At 33.9% G+C, this 22,669-nt stretch overlaps 3 protein-coding genes and 1 long non-coding RNA gene across 4 annotated transcripts; 3 read left to right on the top strand and 1 right to left on the bottom strand.

Annotated features, from left to right (window-relative positions):
• The first annotated feature begins 434 nt into the window (after positions 1-434).
• Positions 435-11,544, top strand: LOC146941347 (protein FAR1-RELATED SEQUENCE 5-like). Its single transcript, XM_085755112.1, has 3 exons — positions 435-513; positions 1,494-2,122; positions 6,999-11,544. The coding sequence occupies exon 3, from the start codon at positions 7,827-7,829 to the stop codon at positions 9,150-9,152; it is 1,326 nt and encodes a 441-aa protein (XP_085611238.1). The 5' UTR covers positions 435-513; positions 1,494-2,122; positions 6,999-7,826; the 3' UTR covers positions 9,153-11,544.
• On the bottom strand, positions 3,978-5,493 carry LOC146941349 (uncharacterized). Its single transcript, XM_085749945.1, has 2 exons — positions 4,594-5,493; positions 3,978-4,055 (listed from the first exon to the last, which is right to left on the bottom strand). Exons 1-2 carry the CDS (start codon positions 5,491-5,493, stop codon positions 3,978-3,980), a joined length of 978 nt encoding a protein of 325 aa, XP_085606071.1.
• LOC146941348 (protein FAR1-RELATED SEQUENCE 5-like) lies at positions 7,017-7,817 on the top strand. The gene has a single exon (XM_085749944.1). It carries the CDS (start codon positions 7,017-7,019, stop codon positions 7,815-7,817), a length of 801 nt encoding a protein of 266 aa, XP_085606070.1.
• Positions 11,545-19,896: 8,352 nt separating the features above from the next.
• LOC146941346 (uncharacterized) lies at positions 19,897-20,761 on the top strand. Its single transcript, XR_015032332.1, has 3 exons — positions 19,897-19,932; positions 20,017-20,109; positions 20,203-20,761. It is a non-coding gene; the product is annotated as an uncharacterized LOC146941346 (long non-coding RNA).
• The last annotated feature ends 1,908 nt before the right edge of the window (positions 20,762-22,669 follow it).

Raw genomic sequence — 22,669 nt, 5'->3', positions numbered from 1 at the left:
TAGTTAAATTACTAACATAGTGGTGTATTATAAATTTTATGAATATAATGCTTGTACTGGTAGTTAAATTTTAAATAACAGTAGTTAACTTACTAACTGTATTTAAATTTTTATTTAAAAAAAAACTGTATTTAAATTTTATAAAATAAATATGTAGAAGTAAATTTTATTTTTTTACACAAAATATGTAGAAGTAAATAACTAAATATAATTATGAATATACATCTTTCTTTTAACCTATCAATTATTTTTATTCAGGGTTATATATGTCAATTACTAAAAATATATGTTTCTTTCCTTTCACTTTCTTCTCTACTTTCTCTTATACCAAACAACCAAATCAATCCTCTTACTTTCCATTCATTTTCTTTCCTTATACAATCTTTCCTTTCACTATCTTTCCTCACACTTTCTTTTTGCAACCAAACAGACCCTAAGTAAACTACGAAGTGATCGCCGGTGGCAGCTGCATGTCCGTCAGGCATTAAGTTGAAAGTGTTTTTTGGATTTGAGGTAAGTGTTAAATTTGAAAGAGTTTGTTAATTTTAATTCTTTATGTATACTATGATTCAATAAAGTCTGCTGCATAAAAAAATAACCTGCACGTAACACCAGACATAAATATAAAATTTGTCATTTTGTGGAGAAAATAATGGTTTTTAGTGTTGGGTGTAGAAAATGATGTTAATAGACAATGCATAATGTGTCTGTCATTTTGTGAAGTCGCTCTTATGAAACAAGAACGTCCCTGATATATGTCTGTCATTTTAGAAATTATTTTTAAAACTGATTGGTTAAATTAGATCTTTTATGAATAATGTTAAAAAATATATATGTACCACTGTTATAATTTAATTTTTTTAATGTTAATAGTGTGACGTGTTTCTGTCAAAGTCTAAGTTTTATATGGCTTTGAGACTGGGTATCATCAACATCAAGCCAATTTCTACATACCCAAATTATTTGAGTAGAACTTCTCTACCTTTAAAATAAAGGGAAATGTTAACTTGTGCCCTTAAGGCACAAGTTAATGAATCAAATATGGAAATGATTTATTGGAAGATGTGCGTTATATTTAATTTTTAACTTTTTAATGATTTGAATGCACGTAATTTCAAAGAATATTTCTTCTTTTGAGTTTCTTAACATGTGTCATAAGGACACAAGTTAACACTACCCTAAAATAAATTATTTGGATGTAAGAGAATGACTTGTTAAAACAGAGATAGACCAAAAATTAACAAAGATTGAGGATTGAAAGGTAAAAAGTTTTGGTCCCAATTATTGCAAACTGCAAAGGTTAAGATATGTCAAATGCATTTGATTTACATTAATACTTCATTTATTTGTATGATTTCTTCCTTTTTATTTCACTGTTGTTTTGTATGATTTCTTCCTTTTTATTTCACTGTTGTTGCTTATACTACACACTAGGAGTAACATTATGTTCTACTAGTTAATTAGCAAAAGCTAACTGTATACTCTGATTTCAGTGGCTTGTTGTTGATCTACATCATCAATTCATAATTCTTTCCACTATTGCACTCCAAAGAAGAAGAATCGCTCTCTTTCAAGAGTAGATAACCAACCCTTGCCTGCAGAAGATCGCAAGTATCACTCTTATTTTCTGGGGAAAAGGAATCACTTGTGATATGTTTGTTTCACAAGAAAAATTGCGCTGAATCCATCTCTAAGTTATTGTATTTATTTCTGATGCATGGACTGATGCCTTTAAGTTCTATTTTAACCAACATGTTTGCATAGGATTGAACTACGCCAAACTAAACAATTAACAATATTACATAGATGTGCCTAAATTGGATTTCTGATGCATTATGTTCTATCGCAATAATAATTAAACAAAGAGGATTCACTTCAAAGAGACAGAGGGAACAGCGATGTGAGAAGAAATGAGATAGAGATTATTTTTTATCTCTATCGCAATAATAATTAAAACTCAACCGTTTCTTTTTTTATCTCTTCATTGTATCTATCGTTCTTGTGCTCAGGATATGACTTTCATATTGATGGTTGATTTCTCCCTCATAGCAAGCACTTTCCATTAACATTTCAACAAAGGATCCACCGTCCAAATAAAAACAAATTGTACAATTATAGCACTGTAAGTTCATTATCAACTACATTACGTTACACTTTCTATTGATATTCGATATGTAGTTTTTGTTGAACAAGTGACTTCAAACACACAAGAGGGGGGTGAATTGTGATCTTTAAGAAGTTTATAAAATAAGCACTAAAAAATATTTTAACCAAAGTAGAAAAAAAGTACTTATAGAAGTTTTTAATAAATGAGGAAAATAAAGATGTTAAGGTAAAATAAACAACAACAAAAATAAAAGAGATAAGGGAAGAGAGAAAAGACACAAGAAATTTATACTAGTTCGGCCTAAAACAACAAGGCCTAGTCTAGTCCCCAAGGAAAAGCCCCTTGAGATTTTCACTGCTCAAGCTTTTAATTAGGATAAGCCGGTAACCTTTACAAATAACGAGCACTCTCCAAACAAAACAATCCTTTGTAGAAGAGTCTCTAAAACCAAGAGATATCACCTCTCTTGAAACCTTGGGATCGCACCCAATACAAATAAGAGTTACAATAATTAAATAATACACCAAATGTGTAGATATGACAAATTGAAGCACAAGTACTACAACTCAACTATGTAGTATAAAATAGCTCTCAAGATAATAAATTAGCAAGTGTAAAAATAATGAGAGTGACGAAATAATATTTTTCACAGAGTTTGAATGCAAATGTGAGTTCTTCAAAAGTGATAGCACGAGGCACCTTTTATTTATATGAAAATGGTAATGAGGAGCTTGAAGAAAAGGTAGCCGTTGTACAAACATGAGATTACCCGTTGATGCCATTTTGTGAAAGATCATTGTTTTCAAAGTGAAATCCAATTATGGCATATAAAAATATTTGCAACGGTAAGAAAAACAATTAATTCCAACGGAAATAACCTTGATTGACCATAATCAATTGTATGAGTGCATAATCAATTTTGTAATTAAAACAAATAACATTGCAAGATATATATGATGTATTTTTAGTAGCCGTTGACACATTTGTAAACTATAATCAAATATACCATTTTTAAGCCATCAAGAAAAAAAGATGTTGTGCCAACGGTATCATTATCATAGGCATATATATAGTCATTACAAATTTGAAAGCATGCTGAAATATATTTTTATGAGTCAAAAATAGTTATGCAATTTCGGTGATAAATTATGGCTTTTCATGCAAAAATATTTTCATGCAAAATCACTTTTAAATAAAAACCATTGTGAGTGTGTGATTTATTTTAATGAGAGCTTTTTCTACTACTTACAAATATTCCTAAAATAAATAAAAATAAAATTCAAGACTTGAAAGCTTGAATCTTCTTTTCCGCTTTTTGCATCTTTGTTCTTCTAGGACTTCTTTTGTCAATCATCAAAACCAAAGTATTCCTGTCAAGGCATATATTCACATTCTCCCCCTTTTTGATGATGACAAACATCTCTTGGAGTGATTTGCTCAATGAAAGGGTTAGTACAATAATAATCAAATAATAAAATATATGACAGAGATAAGCGCAGTTTAGCTCCCCCTCACTATATGCAAACAACTAAAATCCACTCCCCCTGAAACATGCAAATCACATAACTCTCCCCCTTTTGGCATTATCAAAAAGCGGGAAAGAAACAATCATGGCAAGGCATATATTCAGGAAAATTTAAAGCAAAAAATAAAAGAATTATGTGAAAAGAGTAAACCATTTTTCCTTCTCTTGAGTTTGCAATTTCATTTTGGAGAAGAATTTTTGATAAAGCTCACCATATGATGCATAGCCAATATTGTAGTAATAATAGGAGAACTTCTTTTTCTCCCCCCATTCATGTGCTTTGAATAGCCTCGATAATTGTACCAATTTTAGTTCATGGCCTTCAAGCACACCTGCAAAACAAAATCAAGTTTTCGCTTTTGGTACCCAAAACATTTTGGGTCCTTGAGAGTTAGCATTAGGCAAAGTGCCCTTTGGAATCCACTTCCATTTACCATTCATATCAATGTTTTCTTAAATTACAAATAGAGGATGTATGACCTTCTCTTCCACAATAAAAACATTTAACAAAAGGGGAACTTGAGGTTTTGTTTGGACGAAAGAATTTTCTAAAAAGTTTTTCATGATTTTTTGGATGATAGCCCAAACCGGCTTTATTATAGGTTCCCTTTTGATTTCCCAAAATGACGTTCAAGTTTTCTCTTCCCATTGTGAATTTTGCAAGTGTGTTTTGCAAATCCTCAATTTCAATTTTCAAAATATTGCAATCATCACACTTTAAAATATTTTCCTTTTTATTTTCACAATAGGTACAAGAAGAAACTTCACTTACAAAAACTTGTTTCTCTTTAAGAATTTCTATTTCCTTATTTAAAATATCAATTTTTGATTCAAGAGTAGAAATAGTTTTCTTAGAGGTAGAAACAATTTTTCTAAGCTTAGTTGACTCATCATTTAATTCTTTACAAATAGTAAATAACTCATCATAAGTTAAGTCATATTCAGATTCAATAGAGTTTACCTCATCTTCCTCATTGTTTGCCATGAAACATGAATATGCTGCTTCATTTGTTGATTCATTGCATGAGTTTGTGTCTTTGTCATCCCAAGTGATATAATCCATCTTTCCTTTTGTATATCTCTTTTGATTTATAGGACAATTGGATTTTATGTGACCCTTTTCACCACACTTATAGCATTTTGGATTGAAGGAAGTTCTTTCATTGTTCCTAGCTTTGAGTGCAAGACCATTCTTCTTCTTTTCACCTTCTTCACTTTCAACGAGTCGATTCAATTCAAGTTCGTGTTCTTGCAATTTTCCAAACAAAGTTGCCAAAGACATAAAAGATAAATCTTTAGATTCACAAATCGTGGTCACTTTTGGTAGCCAACTTCGACTCAAGCATCTAAGAATTTTATTAATTAAATCCTCGTTATTGAAAGATTTTCCAAGAGCTCTGAGATGATTTATTATATGGATAAATCGTTTTTGCATATCTTGGATGCTTTCTCCCGATTTCATCCTAAATAATTCATACTCATGAATCAATGTGTTCATTCGAGCCCTTTTGACCTCGGTAGTACCTTCATGGGTCAATTTAAGGGTGTCCCACATTTCCTTAGCGGTTGTACAATTTGATACACGATAGAACTCATCAATGCTTAATGAAGTGGTGATAATGTTCTTAGCTTTCAAATTATATTGAACCTTTTTCTTTTCATCTTTGGTCCAAAGGGATCTTGGTTTATTCATCACAACATTATTGACTAAATGAGTGGGAATAAATGGACCATTTTCAATAGCATCCCAAATATCACAATCAACTCCCTCAATGAAAATTTTCATTCTCTCTTTCCAATAACCATACCCTTCACCATTGAAAGATGGGGGACAATTTATGGAATTGTTGTTTGAAGTCATCTTGCCTCTTGAGACGATTAGTCCTTAACAAGAGTTCAAGCTCTGATGCCACTTGTTGAACAAGTGACTTCAAACACACAAGAGGGGGGTGAATTGTGATCTTTAAGAAGTTTATAAAATAAGCACTAAAAAATATTTTAACCAAAGTAGAAAAAAAGTACTTATAGAAGTTTTTAATAAATGAGGAAAATAAAGATGTTAAGGTAAAATAAACAACAACAAAAATAAAAGAGATAAGGGAAGAGAGAAAAGACACAAGAAATTTATACTAGTTCGGCCTAAAACAACAAGGCCTAGTCTAGTCCCCAAGGAAAAGCCCCTTGAGATTTTCACTGCTCAAGCTTTTAATTAGGATAAGCCGGTAACCTTTACAAATAACGAGCACTCTCCAAACAAAACAATCCTTTGTAGAAGAGTCTCTAAAACCAAGAGATATCACCTCTCTTGAAACCTTGGGATCGCACCCAATACAAATAAGAGTTACAATAATTAAATAATACACCAAATGTGTAGATATGACAAATTGAAGCACAAGTACTACAACTCAACTATGTAGTATAAAATAGCTCTCAAGATAATAAATTAGCAAGTGTAAAAATAATGAGAGTGACGAAATAATATTTTTCACAGAGTTTGAATGCAAATGTGAGTTCTTCAAAAGTGATAGCACGAGGCACCTTTTATTTATATGAAAATGGTAATGAGGAGCTTGAAGAAAAGGTAGCCGTTGTACAAACATGAGATTACCCGTTGATGCCATTTTGTGAAAGATCATTGTTTTCAAAGTGAAATCCAATTATGGCATATAAAAATATTTGCAACGGTAAGAAAAACAATTAATTCCAACGGAAATAACCTTGATTGACCATAATCAATTGTATGAGTGCATAATCAATTTTGTAATTAAAACAAATAACATTGCAAGATATATATGATGTATTTTTAGTAGCCGTTGACACATTTGTAAACTATAATCAAATATACCATTTTTAAGCCATCAAGAAAAAAAGATGTTGTGCCAACGGTATCATTATCATAGGCATATATATAGTCATTACAAATTTGAAAGCATGCTGAAATATATTTTTATGAGTCAAAAATAGTTATGCAATTTCGGTGATAAATTATGGCTTTTCATGCAAAAATATTTTCATGCAAAATCACTTTTAAATAAAAACCATTGTGAGTGTGTGATTTATTTTAATGAGAGCTTTTTCTACTACTTACAAATAGTCCTAAAATAAATAAAAATAAAATTCAAGACTTGAAAGCTTGAATCTTCTTTTCCGCTTTTTGCATCTTTGTTCTTCTAGGACTTCTTTTGTCAATCATCAAAACCAAAGTATTCCTGTCAAGGCATATATTCACAGTTTTTTGATACAACATACTTGTTATGTACTTGTCTTGGCATATATTGTTTATTATTATAGTAATTAATTAATGTTGTTTGGCTTTGATATCAGTATTATATTTATTATATGGCTATTCATTTTTGTTTAAGGTAGTACTATTGGTAGGAGAAAATGGAGATAAATGAATGTCAATCAGTTGAAATTGATGGATGCAAAGATATTTTTCTTGGTCAAGTTGTGAATAACAAAGATGAAGCTTATAACTTATATCAAGCACATGCCTTCAAAACAGGATTTAGTGTAAGAAAAGGGAGGGAGTTATATTATGATAATGAGAGAAAAATCACCCGTTTTAAAGAGTTTTACTGTTCCAAAGAAGGGTTTAAGAATAATGAATATGGAGGTGAAGTGGCTTATGAAAGAGCTGATTCAAGGACAAATTGCAAAGCTATGGTGAGGTTTAATGTTAGCAAGGAAGGAGTTTGGAAAGTTACAAAGTTTGTATTAGATCATAATCATCAACTTGTACCTCCTGAGCAAAGACATTTGTTGCGGTCCATGAGAAATATGTCAAATGTCAAAGGAGACCTCATAAAGTCTATGGTGAATTCTGGTATACGAGTTACAAATATTTGGAATTATTTAGGGGAAGAGGTCGGTGGATATAACAATCTTGGTATAACATTGAAAGATATGCATAATTATGTCTACACTGAAAAGTTGAAATTGATTGAAGCTGGGGATGCTCAATCTTTAGTAAATAACTTACAAAATAGACAAGCACAAGATCCTATGTTCTATTACAGTGTGCAGCTAGATCAGGAATCTCGTTTGACTAATGTCTTTTGGAGAGATGGTAAATCTAAAGTAGATTATGATTGCTTTGGGGATGTTGTGATATTTGACACTACTTATCGTACCAATAAGTATGACATGATTTGTGCCCCATTTGTTGGGATAAATCATCATTGACAAAATGTCATGTTTGGTTGTGCTTTGTTGTTGGATGAAACTTCAATTTCTTTTAATTGGCTGTTTAAAGCATTTTTAGAGAGTATGGGAAACAAGCAACCAAAAACAATATTTACAGATCAAGATCCAGCTATGGGCAAAGCAATTGGAGAAGTAATGCCAAATACACGTCATCGACTGTGTTTGTGGCATATATCAAAAAATGCTCCTTCACATTTGGGATCTCTCAATTCTAATAACAAGTTTCAAAGCTTATTTAATAAATGCATGACAGGTTGTGACTCAGAAGAAGAATTTCAAACCACTTGGGATGAGATGATGAATACATATCAACTTCATGGTCACAAATGGTTAAGAAGCATGTATGCAATTCGCAGCAAATGGAGCACGACATATAGTAATCATGTATTTTCTGCTGGTATCAAATCTTCTCAAAGGAGTGAGAGTACAAATAGTGCTTTAGGAGATATTGCAGGAAAAACAACATGTCTCTCACAATTTTTAGTGGCATTTGAGAAGATGGTGAAAAGGTGGCGACAATTAGAGGTTGAGAACGAATTCAAAAATAGTCAGAGTGCGCCTCCTCGTGTTATAAACAGCAGTGAAACTCTACGACATGCATCCTTGGTATATACTCACAAAATCTTTACACTTTTTTTAAATGAGTATCTTAATGGGGCAGGTGGAAGCACTTCCGTGGAGATTGGTCGATGTGATAATGTGTCATATCATAAAGTTGTGTTGAACATCATCCCGAATAAAAAGTATATCGTGACTTTTGACTCAGCCACTTCTATGGTTAGCTGCAGTTGTCACAAGTTCGAATCTATGGGCATTCTTTGCAGTCATGCTTTGCGGATTTACAATATTAAAGGTATTTTAAAAATACCTGAACAATACATCTTAACAAGATGGTCAAAAAATGCAAGGTCTGTGATTTATGAGCATGTAAATAAGAGTTCAGAAGAAGATTCTACCTCCAATTCAATGTCTGATGGTGATGATTCCGGTCTTCTTTACCGCAACGCTATTCTGAAGTCTTTATACAATTTAGTTTTGGAATCCCAGGAGGACAAAAAAGCACAAAAAATCATGTGGAAATTGCTTGATATTGGAGTTAAGAGGGTTCGAGAATGTGTCAGCAAACCTGACTTAAATTCAACTGAAGAAAACATTGAGAACAATTTCTCACAAAATGAGGATAATGAAAGTTGTACAGTTTTGAATCCTCGTTTCGCAAAGACGAAAGGAAGGTCTAGTGTTCGCCAGAAAGGACATTTTGAGAAAAGAAAACGATCAACTACAAAAGAAAAAAAAATAAAGGTGAAAGATTAAACATATTTTTTTATAGAGTACATTATAGTTATATATATTTAATGTAAGAACTATTCAATATCTGCTTTATTTTCAGAGAAACGTAATGAAGACTATGCAAGTAATTCTCAAGTGGGTGGAGTGGCAAATGTTCAAAATTGCACAAATGAACCTTATACTAATTGTCGCGTCATTTTTCGGAGATCAAGGCTATTTGATTAGCTTTTTGACTCACTAATTATTTCACGACTGAACATTTTATTTTTTTAGAAAAAGGGGAAGAAAAAGTTCAAACTGCCCCATTTTGAAAAGATTTAGGGTTCGGGGGTTAGTTACATAAAGGGAAGGTGTTAGCACCCTTTATGTCCGTAGTACTCTACGGGAACCTCTTGGTTTTATTTAAAATAATGTGCTATAACTTGCTTGTTTTTTGGAAAAAAGTATTTGAAATAATTAAAGAGGGAAGACCTAATTATCTACATTTTATTGATTTGGAAGGACATGGTCCTCTGCCTACGTACCCGTGAGGGATCAAAACCTCGTAGTTCGGGGTTAAAAAACTGACGTTTGATTGGTTGTGTGTTTTTTATTAGTTTGAAAAAGGTTTTAAAATGGAAAAGCCAAATGGCAAAATGAAATTTGGTTTGTATTTTTTATATTAAAGAAAGAAAAAAACTCAAAGTAGAATTTAGATTGATTAATGTTTGATTAAGAAAATAAAATGAAAAAAGACGGTCACTTGATTTAGGATCAAGGTTTATTTAAAAAAATATTTTTGTGTTTTTGAAGTATTTGCATGTTTTTGTTGTTTTTGAATGATAATGATTAAACTAAAATTAAAACTAACGGAGCGAGAACATAAAGCGTAGGTGTTATGGTGGTGTTGGACCACCACAACGACCTTTGACCTAAACTACGAAGCAATAAAAGTAAAGCACACACACACACACACACACACATGCACCTAAGCTATTACAAAAACCTATTAATACATTCTATAGTCTGCGGGAAAAAAAAATGCATGATAATAAGCCTAAACTAAAGATGTATTTACATTAAACCTAATATACATTCTAAAGTTCGTGCGATAAAAGTAAATGACATAAAATAAATATACACGAATGAATGATAAATATGCAGCCTAATCTAATAAACATAAAAAAAAAAAGGAAATAAAAAATGCAAGAAAAATTAAAATGCATAAAGAAAGAGGGATAAAAAAATGAGATGCAAAAAGGGTCACCAAGTTCTCTTTATGATGGAATCTTGTTAACTTTGGAGAGCAGCCACAACAACAATACTAGTTTCGAACCATTGAAGTTGAAGGAGATACCAATTCTGTTATCAAAGGGCAACTTGAAATAAAAGGTAACTCTAAGCACATCATTGTTAATGATGGAAACTTTAACCTGAAATGATTGCCACGGTTAGAATCAATTTTTGCAACTGAAATTGGAGAGCTGAATAGTGACACGGCAACAATAAAAACATATGGACAATTGGAATTGATGCAACTAGCAATTAGAATTGCAATTGGAGCTGAACAATAACCTACAGCTATGAAAATATATGGACAGTAGCACACATGCACATCAAGCAATCTTATTAAAGCCAAATCATGTGAAACAGTAATAATGGAATGGATTGATTCAACACGGCAGCAATGCAATATGGATTGAATGAATTGGAATTCAACAATATAACATAAGCGATGGAAAATAAAAGAACAATATGGAACAAGATCATAAAACGACAATGGATTTGAACAGTTACGTGACAGCAATAATGGAACCTAAATGGAATAACAAAAAAAAAAAAACTTGAAATTGAAATTGGATGAATGGATTGAATTGCAGCAACACAAACGAACTCAATATGTAAAAGCACAACGGCAATGGAATTAATGGGATTGGGAATGAATTAACATGGCAATCAAAACTAACAAGAATTGGAATTAAATAAACGTGAAACAAAGATTCTCAAGGTTCTAAATGATGCAATAGCTATAGTGAATTAAAGGTTAAAAACAAATGAGCAATAGCAACGTGAATGAGCAATAACAATTGCAGCATGAATGCAAAGAATAGAGACACAATTGAAACTGTGAATTAAATTGAAAATAGTTCGGAGAACCTAAATAAAAAATAAATTACGGAAGACTAAGATTTTTCTAATAAAACTGGAATTAAAATAAGACTCGGTTCCCCCTATTCTTGATGAATTGGCTTCTTCTTTTATAGCATCTTGGGTAGGGTTAGGGTTTGTTCAAGAGAAGCAAAAAATTTGTGGCTTGGGGAGAAGGAAAGTGTGTTTGTTCCTGAATTTGGGACTTGGATGCAGATGTACATGAAGTTGTTTTTTGGATGAGGATGAGGATGAACGGTTGTGCCTTTGAACTTGGACCATTTTTGGCTTAAACACTTAATAATGAACATAAATAAATAAAAAATAAGGAGTAAAAAAAAGAAAGAGATAAACATGCATATTTTTTGGATTTTATCCTCTAATTAATAAACAAATGAAAAAAGAAAATAAAGACTTGGACTTATCTAAAAGGAAAAAAAAGAATTAAAAGAAATAATGACTAAATTAAACTAAAGTTAAAATTAATAAATTAAAAAAAGAAAAAATTAAAAATTAAAATATGGAAATAAAGACTAAAGAAAATAAAAAATAATAAAGGGAAGAGGGCCTGACTCGGAACCAAATATGAGGTATTTTAAAATACCTCTCTGCCGAATTTTTCACTGAAAAGTCAGAGGCCGGTCCGGGTTAAATGGCATATTAAGGTAGGGTCCACCGACACGTGTCAGTAGTATCTTAGGTCAAAAATTGGGGTATGACAGATGCCCCTATTTAAGTTTCTTCGTCCGGAGATTTGAAGATGGAATCTTTAATTCGATCGGAGCGAAGAGACTTAAATACAAAGTACACCAATTTTAGACCTAAGATGCTATGAATGCTCGTGAAGTGCTTGTATGAATGCAAGACGACAAAGATGACTTGACTGAGACGAGAAACAACAATGAGATACCCAAATTCGTTGAAGAAAAAGGGATCTGACTCCGCTAGGGGGAATGTAGTTTCACTGGGGAAAGATTGTCTACTACCGTATTGATGGTTGTATGAAGACAAAACTTTTTAGCGACATCTCTTGAACAGCTATACTGGGGATGACACTTTTGAAATTGACTTGATTAGTGACATCACTAGAACAGCTAACGCTGGGGGAATGACACCATTGAAATTGAAATTGATTGGTGACGTTTCTAGAACAGAAAAACTAGGGACGACACCATTGAAATTGAAATTGATTAGTGACACCACTGGAACAGCTAATGCTGGGGATGACACTTTTTGAAACTGAAATTGATCAGTGACATCTTTGGAACAGATAAACTGGGGATGACACTCTCGAGAAGATAAAATGTGATTTCAAACTGTTCATTGGTTCGAACTGGCCGTCTGAAACAAGATGAAAGGTAAACTCAAGTGGACCGTTGTTTAGGACTGGTGGCTTGAAACAAGATAAATGGTAAACCCAAGCGGTCTGTTATTTAGGACTGACAGCTTGAAACAGGATAAACGCAAGCGGTCCGTTGTTTGGGACTGGAAGCTTGGAACAAGATAAAAAGTAGACTCAAGCGGTCCGTTGTTTAGGACCGGAAGCTTGGAACAAGATGAAAAGTAGACTCAAGCGGTCCGTTGTTTAGGACTGGCAGCTTAAAACAAGAGAAAGTAGCAAACTCCAGCGGTCCGTTGTTTAGGACTGGCAGCTTGAAACAAGATAAACTCAAGCGGTCCGTTGTTTGGGACTAGCAGCTTGAAACAAGAAAAACATTTGCGAGAATCCACTCGGCTTTTGCGAGAATCCACTCGGCTTTTGATAAAAGTTTGCCAGAATCCACTGGGCTTTTTGCGAGAATCCACTCGGCTTTTGCGAGAATCCACTCGGCTTTCGCGAGAATCCACTCGGCTTTTGATAAGGTTTGCGAGAATCCACTCGACTTTTGCGAGAATCCACTCGGCTTTTGATAAGGTTTGCGAGAATCCACTCGGCTTTTGCGAGAATCCACTCGGCTTTTGATAAAAGTTGGCCAGAATCCACTGGGCTTTTGCGAGAATCCACTCGGCTTTTGATAAAAGTTTGCCAGAATCCACTGGGCTTTTGCGAGAATCCACTCGGCTTGATAAACATATGCGAGAATCCACTCGGCTTTTGAAAAAAAGTTGGCCAGAATCCACTGGGCTTTGTAAGAGTTCGCCGGAATCCACCGGGCTTATAATGAGTGACATCTCTGGACCAAACACACTAGGGATGACACTTTTGATGATGAGAAGGTAAATGTCAGATGTTCATGTGTAGAAACTTGCTGATTGACGCAATGATAAGTGAAGATCGAACTGAAGAGACACAACCGAAACAAGATTTTGGTGATTAATGCGATCATGTATGAATTGATGTTGTGTATATGTTGCGTATGCATGAGTGTATGAATGTGTGAAAGTATTAATGTATGAATGCATGATTGTATGAGTGTATGAATTGTAATTTGTATGACTGTATGAACTGTATATGACAGGTGACTCAATGAAACGAGACAAAACAGGTAAGATGGGAGTCGGACTGACATCGCAGTACAAACACTCGGCAAACTTCCTTGGAGATGATGTTATTGTGAACATATCAAGCCGTTGACGGTGTAAAACCCGGCACAAGGTTGCAACTGATAGCAACTGATGAATCTTGGGGAGAAAGCCCATTGTTTAACCAACAGCCTGGAAGAAGTCGCCATTTGTAAGTCAGCGCGGAATGCTTTTCCCTTGTCATGCTTCGACAGTCATTTTTGTATTTTTCTTTGAAAATCCCTAACTTTTGCCTGGACCGCCCTTTCGGGTTTTCAGTCCACCGGGAGTATATTCCTTTTTTTGTGCCCCTAATTTTTGCCTGGACCGCCCTTCCGGGTTTTCAGTCCACCGGGACGCTCTCTATTGCCTAAGCCGTCTTTTCAGGTTTTTCGACTTAGCGAGCATTGATTTTTGTATATTTTTTTTTTGACTGTGAAAGCATCTTGCTTGAAGCAGAGGTCCCCTCCATTGTGTTTAGACATGTTTCTCTTCCGGAATGTAGCCGTTCTCGAGGCGGATGCTGATGTACGCTTCGACTACTCACAAGTTCAAAGAGAGTGCGTTTGTTGTTCACACTTTTCAAAAGATGTAAAAAAAAGGTTTTTGTATTTTGAAAATTTTTGCTTCAAGTATTGCCATAAAAAATAGAAGAAATTTTGCAAATAGAATAAATGAGAGTTCCAAATAGATGGGCACATGCTCGAATTTGATGAATTGAGTGGTGGCCTACCAATGGCATGGCTCCACGGATCTTTGAAAAATTTGGAAAATGGTAAATATATGGGAAGGTACATTGAACACAATAACCGTTATACTCCCTGACAACTTTGAATGCCCCAGTTCCGAGTCTTTGATCTGCTGATGCTTCGAATCGGAGGCCTTTGATAGCAAATATGCCCCAAGTGAATTGTGCTGACTGATGCAGTTATTTGTCATGATCCTTAACTTTTGCATAGATCGCCCTTTTCGGGTTTCAACCTATCAGGATAATTATCATTTTTTTTTTGTCTCTAATTTTTGCCTGGACCGCCCTTTCGGGTTTTCAGTCCACCGAGACGCTCATCTTTGCCTAAGCCACTTTTTTATGATTTGCGACTTATCGAGCTTTTATTTTTTTGACAGAGTATTTCTTGACTGCACCGGCATTCATGGGACGCGTGAGTTTGTCACCATCCGTAGTTGTAAAGTTTTTGCACATGAACCTTCATAATTAGGCATCCACTTGCCCCTGGAGTCTGGTTGGAAAGTAGTACAAAGTTCCGTTCTTGAAATTCATGGGGACGAACCATTTTGTTAGAAGCTTGTTTCAAACCTCTTTTGATATGTTTGTACAAGGTCGTCATGCGTTTAAATTTGATCAAGCTTGGACTTTAGCAGAACTCCTATTGATGGGACTTCGATCTCCGCGGGAGGCACGACCTCCATGTTGCATATCGGGGAAGGAGGGGGGTTGCCCCTGTTGAAATGTGTACTGAAGTACGATATCTGAGCAGAGCGAATGGTAGCACCTCGAGCCAGTCTTTGTCAATGAATGCCATCTTCTGGACAATCTTCTTGATGTTTTGTTTGCGGCTTCGACTGCTAAGATGCCCCCAGTATATGAGAGATCTCATCAGGAGTCTCTTCATTCTCTTTTTCAGCTTCGGACACAGGGAACTCAAAGTTGGAAGAGAGTACATGGTTAATGTGTTCAACGAGTTTATTAATGCATGATTTGATTATTGATTTTGACAAGTGAGTATAAATTATGATTATGCAGATATTTGAGAATGATTATATTTTTTGGTTTTTTGTATTACCATTTTTCCAGAAAAAAGCACAAAATAAAAACAAAGTCGGGATCAAAACGACTTTTTTATTAATGATGACAATGCAAGAAGCAAAATGCCCTACACAAGTTCATTTTCGTCTCGGGCGGAACGAAAGGATTTTTTTTTTGAAAAGCAGCAAACAACAAACCAACGCATTATTTGAACAGATAAGTAGTAGAAGGAACATCAAAAACGACCCAAATGTGGCTTATAAGTACGAATTCAATCTTCGAAGAGAAATATATTGGCTTCAATCAGCTTCTGGACTTCAATCTTCAAAGAGAGACAGTGCTCAATGTCATGGCCAGGTGCTCCTTGATGAAAGGCACATGAGATGTCAGGTTGATACCCAATCGGCAACTCGTTAGGCACTCGAGGAGGCTTTCTAGTTTTGACAAGGTTCTTCATGAGCAAGATGGGAAGCAGCTCCTCATACGTCATTGGGATTGGGTCAAACTGCATCTTTGGAGCCTGTTGTCGAGGCTGTTGTTGATGTTGGCGTTCTGGCCCCTGCTGGAACTGCGTCTGCTTTGACTCAGCCTGGAGTGTTGTGATCTCTTGTCCACACTTCTCTCTTTTGTTTGCACGAGTGTTGTAGGTGCGAGTCGACTTTGGAAGAGAACAGTCGGACCACTTTGTGAAACGGGTTGACCCTTTTATGGAAAAGAAAAAAAATCTTGAGACTCGGAATTGAGACTATGAAATGCAAATGATGCATGATGCAAAAATAGACACATTTTTTTTTTGAAGGACTTGTCAAAGTAATTGTAAACATCATAAGGAATATTGTTTCATTTGATAATTTGAAATGTTTGAAAACAGTTCCCTCAAAAGCAATGCCAAAGACAAAGTCCCCGACAAAGCTAAGGTCTAATTTAAGACTTTTGAAATTGTATTTCTTGGTGTTCCTCTTTACAAGGTCAATACCTCTGATGTTTACAAGACGACTTATCTAAGTCCTTCGATGTTTTGATGAGAAAAAGTTTTTATGAATGAATGCATGTATGCATGGTGAGGTTAGGCATACAATGTTGGAGCTTAGGGATAACAACGCCATTTGGTAAGTACTATGGTTTTATTTTCACTTGTAACAAGGGTTCTACCAAGTTCCCAGAGTTGTCAACCACTTCCGAACATTATCGGGTTGCGGAACTACTTCCGGTCCAACAACGTTCGTAAGAAAGTCTCGTCTGAGTGTAGTATCGCGTATCAACCAACTCAAGACTACTCTTGATTAGCCACCGCACTACGTCCCAAAAGGCCAAGATGGGTTAAAGGTAACTAAAGGTCCTCAACATTAACAGTCACTTGAAAATAGCAATGCCAATCACGACTACTCATGTCGACATAAATTACTTCCAAGAGACCTCCGTTGAGTGGGGTTATCACATGTGCCATATCCCGAAACCTACTCTCGGTATGGGACTTTGATTATACCACCATCCTATCTTATGTTTCCCTCAAGTCCGGGTGTAGGACTTATCTCACCACTCACGTTTAAGAAAGGAGAAAGAAGAAGGAAGAACAAATATATACACGAATTTCCATCTTTTATTTTTTGATTTTTTAAGCAAGTTATAGCACAAAAATTAAATAAGACCAAGTTAGGCTCAACCCTCTTAGGGGGTCCCCAGTGAAGTCGCCATTTCTGTCGCGTCATTTTTCGGAGATCAAGGCTATTTGATTAGCTTTTTGACTCACTAATTATTTCACGACTGAACATTTTATTTTTTTAGAAAAAGGGGAAGAAAAAGTTCAAACTGCCCCATTTTGAAAAGATTTAGGGTTCGGGGGTTAGTTACATAAAGGGAAGGTGTTAGCACCCTTTATGTCCGTAGTACTCTACGGGAACCTCTTGGTTTTATTTAAAATAATGTGCTATAACTTGCTTGTTTTTTGGAAAAAAGTATTTGAAATAATTAAAGAGGGAAGACCTAATTATCTACATTTTATTGATTTGGAAGGACATGGTCCTCTGCCTACGTACCCGTGAGGGATCAAAACCTCGTAGTTCGGGATTAAAAAACTGACGTTTGATTGGTTGTGTGTTTTTTATTAGTTTGAAAAAGGTTTTAAAATGGAAAAGCCAAATGGCAAAATGAAATTTGGTTTGTATTTTTTATATTAAAGAAAGAAAAAAACTCAAAGTAGAATTTAGATTGATTAATGTTTGATTAAGAAAATAAAATGAAAAAAGACGGTCACTTGATTTAGGATCAAGGTTTATTTAAAAAAATATCTTTGTGTTTTTGAAGTATTTGCATGTTTTTGTTGTTTTTGAATGATAATGATTAAACTAAAATTAAAACTAACGGAGCGAGAACATAAAGCGTAGGTGTTATGGTGGTGTTGGACCACCACAACGACCTTTGACCTAAACTACGAAGCAATAAAAGTAAAGCGCACACACACACACACACACACACACACACACACATGCACCTAAGTTATTACAAAAACCTATTAATACATTCTATAGTCTGCGGAAAAAAAAAAATGCATGATAATAAGCCTAAACTAAAGATGTATTTACATTAAACCTAATATACATTCTAAAGTTCGTGCGATAAAAGTAAATGACATAAAATAAATATACACGAATGAATGATAAATATGCAGCCTAATCTAATAAACATAAAAAAAAGGAAATAAAAAATGCAAGAAAAATTAAAATGCATAAAGAAAGAGGGATAAAAAAATGAGATGCAAAAAGGGTCACCAAGTTCTCTTTATGATGGAATCTTGTTAACTTTGGAGAGCAGCCACAACAACACTACTAGTTTCGAACCATTGAAGTTGAAGGAGATACCAATTCTGTTATCAAAGGGCAACTTGAAATAAAAGGTAACTCTAAGCACATCATTGTTAATGGAAACTTTAACCTGAAATGATTGCCACGGTTAGAATCAATTTTTGCAACTGAAATTGGAGAGCTGAATAGTGACACGGCAACAATAAAAACATATGGACAATTGGAATTGATGCAACTAGCAATTAGAATTGCAATTGGAGCTGAACAATAACCTACAGCTATGAAAATATATGGACAGTAGCACACATGCACATCAAGCAATCTTATTAAAGCCAAATCATGTGAAACAGTAATAATGGAATGGATTGATTCAACACGGCAGCAATGCAATATGGATTGAATGAATTGGAATTCAACAATATAACATAAGCGATGGAAAATAAAAGAACAATATGGAACAAGATCATAAAACGACAATGGATTTGAACAGTTACGTGACAGCAATAATGGAATCTAAATGGAATAACAAAAAAAAAAAAACTTGAAATTGAAATTGGATGAATGGATTGAATTGCAGCAACACAAACGAACTCAATATGTAAAAGCACAGCGGCAATGGAATTAATGGGATTGGGAATGAATTAACATGGCAATCAAAACTAACAAGAATTGGAATTAAATAAACGTGAAACAAAGATTCTCAAGGTTCTAAATGATGCAATAGCTATAGTGAATTAAAGGTTAAAAACAAATGAGCAATAGCAACGTGAATGAGCAATAACAATGGCAGCATGAATGCAAAGAATAAAGACACAATTGAAACTGTGAATTAAATTGAAAATAGTTCGGAGAACCTAAATAAAAAATAAATTACGGAAGACTAAGATTTTTCTAATAAAACTGGAATTAAAATAAGACTCGGTTCCCCCTATTCTTGATGAATTGGCTTTTTCTTTTATAGCATCTTGGGTAGGGTTAGGGTTTGTTCAAGAGAAGCAAAAAATTTGTGGCTTGGGGAGGAGGAAAGTGTGTTTGTTCCTGAATTTGGGACTTGGATGCAGATGTACATGAAGTTGTTTTTTGGATGAGGATGAGGATGAACGGTTGTGCCTTTGTGCCTTTGAACTTGGACCATTTTTGGCTTAAACACTTAATAATGAACATAAATAAATAAAAAATAAGGAGTAAAAATAAGAAAGAGATAAACATGCATATTTTTTGGATTTTATCCTCTAATTAATAAACAAATGAAAAAAGAAAATAAAGACTTGGACTTATCTAAAAGGAAAAAAAAGAATTAAAAGAAATAATGACTAAATTAAACTAAAGTTAAAATTAATAAATTAAAAAAAGAAAAAATTAAAAATTAAAATATGGAAATAAAGACTAAAGAAAATAAAAAATAATAAAGGGAAGAGGGCCTGACTCGGAACCAAATATGAGGTATTTTAAAATACCTCTCTGCCGAATTTTTCACTGAAAAGTCAGAGACCGGTCCGGGTTAAATGGCATATTAAGGTAGGGTCCACCGACACGTGTCAGTAGTATCTTAGGTCAAAAATTGGGGTATGACACTAATGTTTATCCTTCATTTGATGAATCTCAACAGGTTTACCACATTCTACCATCATTATAAATTTAATATTTCTTACAATTGTATTTTAGCTGACAATATTTTCGATATCCTTAACAGCAACAACATCCTTCAAGTTGGGGTTTAAATGCTACATCAACTTCATTTAGTAACTTGCTACATGGAATGAACTCGTTCAATTATTTCAGCCAGGTATTTTGATTATAATTTATTCTTGTTTTTTAAATGATATATTTGACTGAAGTATTGATATTTTATCGGTATCATTGAATTTTATTGTTGCAGGAATCTTGTAATTTTGGTCGGATACCTCCAAGTAGCAATTATCAAGGTAGACAATGATCAAGTGATCTGAGATGATACTTTTTGTTGGTACTATTTGGGAGTCCAATCAAGTGGTTTTTCCCTGCTGTTTTGGTCTGTGTTCTCTGTTTGCAGTGGTGCCCTGCTGCTGCTTGTCCTTTTCTGTTTTGCTATTGTGCCTGATCGTTAGGTTTCTGATTTGGTTTTGTGCCTTATTGTGTTTTTTGATGGCGTGCTGAAGATGCAGTTTTTTCACTACAAATTCGGTTTTGGACAGTCTGTAATGGGAGGTTTCGGTTTTTACGTTCATAACTCAAGTTCAGTTGCGCTTCAACATCGTTTTTTTGTGTTTGGAATGCACGTTCATGGTTTAAGCAAGTATCAGTTTTCATTAGTGTTGTGGCTGATCGCTTAGTTCCTTGTCGAGGAATCTTTTATTTGTGTTGTTTTCTTTTGTTTCATATTTTTTTACCACTGATGCAGCTTTGTAAAAACTTTGTTACTACCTCAGACTATATATATTTTCTGATTCAAATCTTGATGTCCTTTGTAAAAAAATTATGTGAGGCCTCACATGATTATATTGCACTTTCTGATTCACTTGCCATCAGAGTAGTCATAAAATGGAGTTAAATCTTATGAATGGAATGTCATTACATGATACTTTAATGTATTTTTACATATTTTGAAGTAGAGGCTCTGTATATTATTGTTGCGTTAATTATAGCTCAATTTCATCAACATATTCCTTTAAGCATGTTATTTACAAATCTGTAACATATTGTAGAACTCGAGTGGTTCATCTAAAGGATAGTGGATTAAATTAAATCTTCACCATTCAATCTTCATATCCCCCACACCTATGATGATACATGACTTATCTCTAACACATTGTGATCATGATGTGTTTCCTTCAAAGCTAAAATATGATAGGCAATAGAACCATATCCAAGCAACTTGACCATATTTTTGTGCTTTACCCATCCAATTGCTGCTAATATTAAGATGTCTCCACGTGTGGCAACAAACCATGACATGTGTTAAAATTTCAATTTAATTACTAACTAAATAATCACACAAAACTTGATACAATGAAATAACCAATCTAAAATATATAACTTTTAGGTATAAGTTGGCAATGAACTAGCATATTTGTTATCAATCAATGTTAAGAGGGCTGACAATTTTTCATTTTCAGTGATGAGCATAATAATATAGACATCACATACAAAACTAAATTCAAGCACTCTTAACTATTCAGGATAAAAATAAGTAAACGCATTAGAATCTATCTTGCTCTCCTCATCACCATCGTTTTCCTTTGGAGTCATACCAACACAATCCCCATCCCCACCAATCTTCTCCTCCTCATCAATTCTAAGACCCAACTTCAAAACAATAGTTTTAGAAATAGCAACACAAAGTCCCTAATGGGCTTTTCATTCATGTCAACTTCAGCCCTCCACCTCAAATCCTCCAAAATCACATCAAATTTTCTTTCCTAATTGTTATTAATAAACCATACTCATCTGTCACATGGTCTACTGTACAACCTATTCTTCATACCAATGCAATTTCTATTGCCTTTTATTTAGCAAACAAACCAAGAAAAATGCATGTATTCCATTAAAACAAAAAACAAAGAAATCGAAAAATCCTAATGAAGGGATTACATTTGCGCACAAGTGTAATTGAAAGTGGGAGTTGGAGTATAATTTTCATGAAGGGATTACATGATGGCAAAAACCCAACACCAGTAATCTACATATACGTACCACGAAAAATTCAATAGAAAAGATTGAAATTTTAATCGATGGGCAAGTTGCATTTAAATAAGAAATTGAGAAATAAGGATGTTGTAAGAGGAAGAAGCATCATGTAATTGATCATAGTTAGAGTGGGGTTTGAAGAAAAGAAGGAAAAGGAAGCATATGCTACTAGGATTTTGGTTCGGCGAGAGAAGAAGAGGAAAGAACGTGTCTATTTTTTAATTTTAATTTTAATTTTATTAAACAAAAATTTATGATTGGTTGTTTGTACAGGATGATGTGTTATGTTCGTTTGCACACAAGAATTTCTCTACTATTTACTATCAAAATTACTAGTTCCTTCGATTTTTATTTTAAATTTTGTCCACAATACAAGATGATCTCACATTTAATCATATCTTTGTTTATTAATTTTGTTAAGTCTGCAATTTAACCTAATATTTTCCAGTCGCTAGCAATAATTTAACCTAAAAAATTTCATCTAAAAAATGCATCGCACCAATTTCATATCCTCTTGCCTTTTTTTGACAATATTTTGTGCACTTATTTAATACTAAAAAAATGCATCGCACCAGTTTCATGCCTTTTTTTTTACAATATTTTGTACACTTTTTTTTTAAGGAAATATTTTGTACACTTACTTAATACTAAAAAAAATGCATCGCATCAATTTCATGCCT

This window comes from Medicago sativa, chromosome 3, assembly GCF_051527215.1.
Source record: "Medicago sativa cultivar Bolivia chromosome 3, Bolivia_mono, whole genome shotgun sequence".
Classification (NCBI taxonomy): Eukaryota; Viridiplantae; Streptophyta; class Magnoliopsida; order Fabales; family Fabaceae; genus Medicago; species Medicago sativa.
This window is presented reverse-complemented; position numbering and strand designations above follow the sequence as displayed.

Excerpts from the sequence above, each read along its gene's own strand:
- LOC146941349 (XM_085749945.1), bottom strand. The coding sequence starts at position 5,493 with ATGACTTCAAACAACAATTCCATAAATTGTCCCCCATCTTTCAATGGT. Across the intron at positions 4,056-4,593 it reads CAAACAATGAGGAAGATGAG|TGGATTCCAAAGGGCACTTT; the intron begins GTAAACTCTATT and ends GGTAAATGGAAG.
- LOC146941348 (XM_085749944.1), top strand. The coding sequence starts at position 7,017 with ATGGAGATAAATGAATGTCAATCAGTTGAAATTGATGGATGCAAAGAT.
- LOC146941347 (XM_085755112.1), top strand. The coding sequence starts at position 7,827 with ATGTTTGGTTGTGCTTTGTTGTTGGATGAAACTTCAATTTCTTTTAAT.